General features: G+C 38.7%; 1 protein-coding gene across 1 annotated transcript in view; it reads left to right on the top strand.

Moving 5' to 3' along the window:
- The first annotated feature begins 260 nt into the window (after window positions 1–260).
- CRISP2 (cysteine-rich secretory protein 2) overlaps window positions 261–9,219 on the top strand; it is a 70,156-nt gene continuing 61,197 nt past the window's right edge. The window contains exons 1-6 of the mRNA XM_010004886.1: window positions 261–320; window positions 1,138–1,257; window positions 1,719–1,806; window positions 2,985–3,130; window positions 3,889–3,983; window positions 4,585–4,673. Coding sequence (XP_010003188.1) covers window positions 261–320; window positions 1,138–1,257; window positions 1,719–1,806; window positions 2,985–3,130; window positions 3,889–3,983; window positions 4,585–4,673 — 598 coding nt within the window. The remainder of the gene's footprint in view (window positions 321–1,137; window positions 1,258–1,718; window positions 1,807–2,984; window positions 3,131–3,888; window positions 3,984–4,584; window positions 4,674–9,219) is intronic.

Genomic DNA, 9,219 nt, shown 5'->3' on the forward strand with positions numbered 1-9,219 from the left:
CTGTGAATTCAGGTGAAGGTATTTGGCAAGGATTACAGCAGGAAGTAAGAGGCATACAAAACAGTTGAGTCATCGAAATTTGGGAATGCAGACTATTCACAGGTTTTGTTTTGCTTCTAGAAATGGTAGGAGGAGAGAAAGAAAACATCTTGCTACTTGAGAAAAGGCCAGAAAACACACAGAAGAAAGATGAATTGTGTTTCAGATAATTGAAAGCTCTGTAAAAAATAAATTAAATCCTCATTCTCCCCTTTTCAGAGATGATTCTGGCAGTGGTGTTCCTGTGTCTCACAACTGTGCTGTCTCCATCCACTGGACAGGTAGGATCCATACTTTGTACTCAGAAAATCTGGATGGGACCCGAGGCACTACTCATGGTCTGACTGAATACAATTTTTCCTGTGCACACCAATCACACGCAGAAAGAGTCTGATTAGATACCTGGGATCTGGAAAGCATTTATACTGCAAGTCTGTTTAATTTCAAAGCAGTAGGCTGGTTCCACACTGCCACACTAAATCACCTGTAGGCTCAGTGTTACTTGTCCATTGGATAAGAGATAGTTACATTTTCTGGAAGCTCCGATACACAGATATCCAGTATTCTGGATATCCCAGCCTTCTTGTAATTCCCCATACTTTTATTGTCAGCAGTTACTTAACTATTTCCTTTTTTTTGTCCTATAGGTCCTGAGCTATGTGTCTCTTCCTTTGCTCACATCCTCTACACATGTATCATTCATTCCCCTCACACAGCTCAATGAACTAATATAACTCAATGAGTACATGGAGTGGATCCTCCCAACCCATACTTAGTCTGAACCTTGCCACTTCTGCTTCAGAGACACTGAAGGTCTGATTCAGTTGCCTACATTTAAGCACCTACAGGCACAGGAGAAGTTCTCAGCCATCTACACAGGGCTGGCAGATACGATGCAGGCACCAGTGTTATTATTACTAAGCTCCACACTTTGGAACCACTTCAAGTGTTACTTCCCATGGAAGCACCCCTAGAGATACTTAGGCTACAAAATATACCTTCTCCATCATAGAGATCATCTCTGTTGACATTAGCATTTCCTAGAGAGGATTATGTTTTATTCAATAAGCAGAAATGTAACATATTCTTTCAATTTAGGAACCTAAGGGTTTGGATGCTCTGTCCACTCTCAGAGAAGATCAGCAAAAGCTCATTGTTGACACACACAATGCCTTCAGGAGAGCAGTAAAGCCAGCTGCCAGCAACATGATGAAGATGGTAAGATATGTGCAGTAAAGCTATTTTGAATGAATAATGCACCCTATGAGAGATACGGAACTGTATGGAAGGTCACACTATTTTATTTAGCCACAAATTCACCCTCCAGACCTTTCCCAAAATAAACATAAAGCTGAGCAGGTTTTAAAAAAACAGTCTGGAAGGTTTTGTTGTGTATGAGCAATGATGTCTCTTTCATTTGGAGGAAAAAGAAGAGGAAAAAGAGGAGCCACAGCATTTTCTTTCTGATACACAGTCTTCACAGATTCTGTTCTTTTGGGTGCACAGTAACTTTGTTCCTACCTCCCTTCTCACCCCTTTGCCCCCCCCAAAAAAAAGAAAAGGGAAGAAAAGAATTTTCAATATGAATTTTCCTGATTTGAAGTGTAATTTCCAAATGTTCCTTCATGAGGAATTAATTGGTATGTGCCTGAATGACTGGCATTTTCTATTTCATTCAGGAATGGAGCCCTTCAGCTGCAAAGAATGCCCAAAACTGGGCCAACCAATGTACCTTACGTCACAGTCCTGCTAATCTGCGGACAACCAGTAAGTGAAGCATGAGTACTAACTGAGTAATTTGATGTGTGTTATTGATATGAGCAGTTGAATTTTATTATTATTAATTTATTTTATTTAATTATTTTACATTTTTGGTGGGTTGATTTTGGTGACGTTTTTTGCTGGGTTTTTTAGGTTTTCGTGTTTTTTTTTGTTTGGTTTCGGGTTTTTTTTGTGAGATGACATTTATATTCAAAGTGACTTCATTAGTGCAGAGAACAAAGGCAAATCTCAAGGTAGAAATCTTTCCAGTAAGTGAGAAAAGTTCAATCCCATTCTCGTTCCACCTACATCAGTTTTCCATAAGTATACACTATTTTATTCAGTAGGTGAAAAAAAATCCCAGTGAGAAAGTGTATTCTCTCAAAATATCCATCAGAAAGAAAAGAATCAAGACCTAGTGTATTGTAGATCCCAGCTGGACAAAAATGTCTGGGAAAGAAGGGGCAAAGGATGAAGGTCCAAAACCCACTGGTGATTCTAGGCATAATTGCTAAGACAAGACTAATAATTTTTAAATCCCCTGGCAACCTGTAACTCTTTTGGAGGTTCATGTAAACACTTCAGTCTTTGAAGTTACAATTGTATTATGTTAGCATAGACTGACCTCTGTCTATTCTATATGTAAAATGAGGTCTGTCCTTCAGTCCCCATACTTTTTCTTAAAAACCAAGTCCTCTAGTTCTTACTAAGATGAACCCCACATGAGAACTAACGCATATGCAGTAGGGTTGGTCAGGGCATCAGACCTAAATAGAAACAGTAGGTAAATTCATGTGATAGTGTAGACACCTTCCTGTGTACCAGCGGTAAACTCTGAATCTTCAGGATTTTCCCAAGATTACTGAGCTGTGACCTGAATGAATAATGACTAGGTTGCTAATTTTAAAATAACAGAATTACAGTAATGAATCTGTAGTGCACATCCGCAGCAGAATCTACAGACACACAAAAGGTCTGTCAACAACGAAAGTACCAGCCAGACAGGCCTGCCATGCTTCAAACTGGTCAAATGACAACTTCAGTACTGAGAAAGGGTGGTGTCAATAAACTAGAACGAAACCCACTCTGATGTCCCATCTGAGATGATAACTTCCCTGGAAGTCATACCACCTTTTGCTGTCTTTTCCTTTTTTACGGATTTCTCAGTACCTTTCTCTTTTCAGATGTGCGATGTGGTGAAAATCTCTTTATGTCATCTGGGCCTAGCCCATGGTCACATGCTATGCAGGTCTGGCACAACGAGGTGAAAGATTTTGAATATGGAACTGGAGAAAAAACACCACGCGCTGTGATTGGCCACTACACTCAGGTAGATGCAATTTTTTTTTTTTTACTTTTCAGGCCGAATAAAAAAATATCTATGTTAAGTAAGCAACATTTTCTATCTCATCATATCTAAAGGGAATTACATATAGAGACCTGAGAATCTGTTTGACTCTCATGTCAAAACAAGATAAAAACTCTCAAGATAAAGGAAATGAAACGAAAGTAATACACTAAACATAAAAAGTAAAATTACTGGGATGTCAAAACTTCAGGAAGAAACAAGGAAGAAACTTATTTGTTTAACATCTGAAAATTGCTCAGACACTGGAAGAACTGAGTTATTAAAGAACCAGGAAGGAAATATAAATACATTTGTTACAGTCTACAGAGTTCCATTGGCTCAGATTTTCCAGTTGGAAAATTACTTATAATAATCTCTTCTGTTCACCTGCACAAAACACAGGATACAAAGTTTTATGTCATGATTCCTACATTTTCTTCAACAGTTTTAATTGAATGAAAACATATGCAGCTGGGACAGTTTAATACACTTTTTATGTATATATGTGTGATAACTTATCATCATGTCCTAAATATTACTTGGTTCATGGGTGAAAGCAGTGGAGAGAAAAAAAAAAAAAAAAAAAAGTTTTTCCAGCAAAGTCGAACTTTCTTTTTACCATAAAGGTCAAATAAAGTGATTTAACTTGGTTGAAAATGTTTCTTCAATGCATATTGTACTTAAATGATTTTGAAATTTCATTTTTCATTCTCTCATGATTTTTGTTCTTATACCTACAGATGGTCTGGCACAGTTCTCATGAAATTGGATGTGGTGTCGCTTTGTGTCCCAACAGTAGATACAAATACTTTTATGTCTGCCACTACTGCCCCCAGTACGTATTGATTCTGAGTCTGGAACTTTTTATTACATTATCAAAATTAGTTGGGAGACAGTGAAATTTGTGAAAGGGTACATCTTTAATAGCTGAGAACAGGTTTGGGGAGTGTATTAGGAATTTGAAAGGACAGAAACACCAATCAGAAGAACTGCCAAACAAGCAAAAGAATAAAACATGTAAAATTTACACTTAGTTTCAGATTAAAATTCATTTTTCCTAAAAATCCAATGTTTTCATAACAGCAAATGACAAGTAAATGTTTTCTGCGTTCTATTTGAAATTTGGTGCACAAAGGTATATAAATACCTATGGTGAAAACTATCGTAAACATCAACAACTTTAGTGGGAATTTTAAGGCAGAAAAATTATTTCATAAACTTCCTAAAATTAATTTTAACATTCACATTGTGATACATTGCAGTGGTTTTAACCACGGCTGATTGCCTGCAGACCACCAAGGCTCTTTATTACCCCTGCTCCTCAAAAGGGTAACTGGAGAAAAAATTATTACAAAAACCTTATGGATCAAGATAAAGGCAAAGAGATCAGTCATCAGTTACCATCATAGCTTATGTTGGTAATGTTGATCTTTCAGGGGGAACATAATAAGTTCAATTCCAAAACCCTACAAAGCTGGAGAACCCTGTGGTGACTGCCCTAATGCTTGTGAGGACGGATTATGCAGTAAGTTTTAAACATTTTAATTGTGAGTCGAGTAAAGTTGATGCTTTAAAAAAATCCCAATTGCTTCATGCAAATGGAAACTTTTTGAAATTGTTGTTTGTTTTTTTTGTTTGTTTTGTTTTGTTTTTTCAAATATGAGGCCACATGCACTATTACAGAAACACACTTCAGCATTGTAAGTGCTTTACCTAGGTGAAACCACATAAAAGGTGTCTATGGTAAGGGTAGGCAGATGTCAGACAGTAGCTGGTGTACATTGGGACACAGATACCCTCCACTTCATGGATCAAGATGTTCCTATGGCCTAGATACATTCCTTAAAGATTACAATATACAGGTCTCCATATGGAAACTCTCACTAGTGTTTCCTAGAGTAAGAAGATGCACTGATTGCAGTGAGGTAAAAAATATGTTTATACCAATAGTACCACAGAAATCTCAGCTCCAGATTTTCTTTGTGCTGGTTTTGGCTGAGATAGAGGTAATTTTCTTCATAATTGCTAGTGTGGAGCTATGTTTTGGGTTTGTGCTGAAAACAGCATTGATAATAATGAAAAAGGGATTTATTTTTTTTTTTAATTGCTGAGCAGTGTTTACATGCTTTTCCACACCCAGGAGAGGCAACTCTCATCCTTGAATCTAGGATATGCTAAGGAAGGAAGAAACTTTTTTTCTTCTTCCTTCTTTGAAATGTGGTGGCAGTAGCAACACACTTGCTAGGTGTAAGTAGCAAATCTCACTTTAAAGAAATCTAACACAAAATAACATATAGGCTGAGTCTCATAATGCAAGCCTTAATTCCAAGTCTAACTTCTGTTACATAGTTAACCTAACTCTCACATAAGCTGTAGTAGAAGGGAAGAAAGCTTCTAAACACCTTGAAAGAGCAATGAGAAAGTTGCCTGAAAGAGTTAAGAATATTACATATGGTCAAAGGTTTTGGATGCTGCTGTGGAGTAAATGGCAACAAAGAGGAAAAAGTTACAGAGGAAAGAAATATTGACAAAAAATATTGTTTCAAAAGGAAATGCTGCAGGTTCTCATTTACCATATATGATTAATTTTGTGTTCCAATCCATTTGCAGCCAAGCTTTGAAAGTCTGAAGTTGTTTATTCCAACTGCTTTGGCAAAGTCTCATGGGTGTACCCATAGCTTCATCAAGTTCACTGATCTGCTTCTTGCCAATGCAAAACTGAAGTAAAATACCAAGCTCAACCTTCCCTTCCTGGACATCCAACTCTTTAGTGACTTCTTTCACAAAAAAAAACATCTCCTACATATGCAGAAGGACTAAGTTCAGACCAGTGACTCCCAAAAAAAAAAGCTGTAGGAGCATGTATACATTCTACTATTATAATGCTCTAGTACATAGTGGAGTTCTTAACTGAAAATTACCATTTGGGTAATTCCACTAGAACTATTCTGGTTTAGAATCTGGATCTTTTGCAGGCATTCATCCTGTTGTAAAATATCTGGTCATGTTTAAAAGTAAAAATATTGTATTTCAGTAATCATTTCAGTAATGATCCTGCATATACTCTAAGACTGCACAAATACAGGTAAGCAAACCTGCCCTCTAATGGAAAAAAATCTGTCTAAGAAGAGGAATTAATTCACAAAAATAAATAGCCAAGGGGAAAGGTCCCTGCATTTGGAAACTTTTATTTTAATAACAAGTAGGGGTGTCTCCCAAAATTATTTTTCTTAATACCTGCTTTTATTGTATCAATCATTAAAGTACCCATTGGTCACTGAGCAACTCATTGTAATTTTCCTTCTTTCTTATTACTGTGAAATAAAGTTAACTTAGCTTCCACCAACTTTGCGACTTTGTAAGCATTTGGTCTCGAAGGCAGCCTGCTTCTTTAACAGCAGGTCGAGGCATATGCAGAAGGACTAAGTTCAGACCAGTGACTCCCAAAAAAAAAAGCTGTAGGAGCATGTATACATTCTACTATTATAATGCTCTAGTACATAGTGGAGTTCTTAACTGAAAATTACCATTTGGGTAATTCCACTAGAACTATTCTGGTTTAGAATCTGGATCTTTTGCAGGCATTCATCCTGTTGTAAAATATCTGGTCATGTTTAAAAGTAAAAATATTGTATTTCAGTAATCATTTCAGTAATGATCCTGCATATACTCTAAGACTGCACAAATACAGGTAAGCAAACCTGCCCTCTAATGGAAAAAAATCTGTCTAAGAAGAGGAATTAATTCACAAAAATAAATAGCCAAGGGGAAAGGTCCCTGCATTTGGAAACTTTTATTTTAATAACAAGTAGGGGTGTCTCCCAAAATTATTTTTCTTAATACCTGCTTTTATTGTATCAATCATTAAAGTACCCATTGGTCACTGAGCAACTCATTGTAATTTTCCTTCTTTCTTATTACTGTGAAATAAAGTTAACTTAGCTTCCACCAACTTTGCGACTTTGTAAGCATTTGGTCTCGAAGGCAGCCTGCTTCTTTAACAGCAGGTCGAGGAAGGCAAGTGTTTCTCCCCCTTACTCCACTCTCATGAGACCTCCCCCTGCAGTTCTATGTTCAGTTCTGGGGTCCCCCACATAAGAACAGCATGCAGTGAGTTGGAGTGAGCCCAGAGAAGGGCCAAGAAGATGATTGGAGGGCTGGAGCACCTCTGCCATGAAGACAGGCTGAGAGAGTTTGGGCTGTTCAGCCTGGAGAAGAGAAGGCTCCAGGGAGACCTTAGAGCACCTTCCAGTACCTGAAGGGGCTACAGGAAAGCTGGGGAGGGACTTTTTACAAGGGATTGGAGTGACAGGACTAGGGGGATTATGGTTTCGAGCTGAAAGAGGGGAGATTTAGATGGGATCTTAGGAAGAAATTCTCTCCTTTAAGGGTGATGAGACACTGGCCCATGTTGCCCAGGGAAGTTGTGGGTGCCCCATCCCTGCAAGTGTTGAAGTCCAGGTTAGATGAGATTTAGTACAATCTGGTCTAGTGGGTGGTGTCCCACCCAGCTCCCATGGCAGCAGGGTTGGAACAAGATGATCTTTAATCTCCCTTCCAACTCAAACCATTCTGTGATTCTGTAAGGAGAAGCAGTTAGTGTGAGAAACTGAAGATTTCAGTTAAACAACTATTCTTCACACTCTCTTCCAGAGAGAGTCTGCCATTAACATAAATAAAATGCAGTGCTCACTTCTGTGACCTTTGGGAAGCATGTGTTCAATGGTGCAGCCAACAGGGGCCTAAATATTATTTTAGTCTCACCTTACAATGGTTTCTAATTCTAGTTCTCTTTTAGTGAGGAAGCTGCTGCCATAATGGAGGTTACAAGTTCCAGACCCTTTGGCAGAGAATCTGTTCAGCACACACCTCTGACTCATTCATTTCAGTTGCTTTTTTTCTAGCATGAAAGATGACCATTATGGTAAAAGCCTGGTTTCACAATTCAGTGTGTTTATTGTTTGGGTTGATTTATTTGTTTGTTTTTTTCTTCTCATTCATCTCCACCACTTTTTCTCTTCATGGTGTACTGCTCTTTCATTTGGGTATGTCTCTACTAGTAAATTAAGCAATGCCAGGACAGAGATGTGAGTGCTGGAACTTGGCTTACTGCACTCTTAAGTAGTTAACACAGTTCCAAGTAAGAATTATGATTAGCAATAGTTAATGCAATGTTGTTATTATTAAGGAAATGGGTAGACACATTGCCCCCCACTCCAAGAGATGTCCATTTACTCTGAGTAATGAAGTCTAGAAATCTATTCCTTTCCATCAAAAGCCATAACACAAGAACTGATTTCTCTGTCATTCACAAGAGGAAAGTAGTGTAATGAGGTAAAAACCAGCCCTCATACATTTTACCCGTGAGTACCCAGGGAACTCAAGGTCAATAAGCCTAAGTTAGACATCTAGAAAGATAATGGAGCAAATTGTTTACCAGTCCTTTTGTAATCAATAGAGCATAACTGTCATCACAGACTCATCATGAGCTGATGTTGCAAACCAAACTTTCTTCTTCAATGACTTTGGTAACATGTTTGACAAAACTGCAAACGACATTTGCAAACCAGGGAGATGTGGCTTAGATGCAAGTCAAATGACAAAACACATACACACACATAGATGATGGTCCTGTGGAGGGGACAGATGGAAGCCCTGGCAGTGCAGGTAGGTGCTTACACAGATGGACAGGACCCATACCCAGAAGTAATTGCACAGCTCTTGTGTGTGATATCCATGACCTTCCCCAGCCACAAGTGACGATCACAGTTGAAGACAGCTTTTGCCAATGGTGTGGAAAGCCTTCACTGAATTATTTTCCTGGGTAAAGGGGAGTTTGTTCCTGAAGCAGCAGTGACTCTGTGGGAAGCCCAGGCTAGAGCAGCTCCAGACCCCATGAGCAGGACTCATGAAGGAGAGATTTGTGGAGGACTCTCTCCCATGGGAGGGACCCTGTGGGGAAGCAGGGAAGGACTGTAAGGAATCCTTCTCCCTGAGGAGGAAGGAGCAGCAGGAACCACCAGCCCGTGAACTGACTCTAAACCCCATCCCCATCCCCCTGTGCCACTGGG

This window comes from Chaetura pelagica, unplaced genomic scaffold, assembly GCF_000747805.2.
Source record: "Chaetura pelagica isolate M959 unplaced genomic scaffold, ChaPel_1.0 scaffold99, whole genome shotgun sequence".
Lineage (NCBI taxonomy): Eukaryota > Metazoa > Chordata > Aves > Apodiformes > Apodidae > Chaetura > Chaetura pelagica.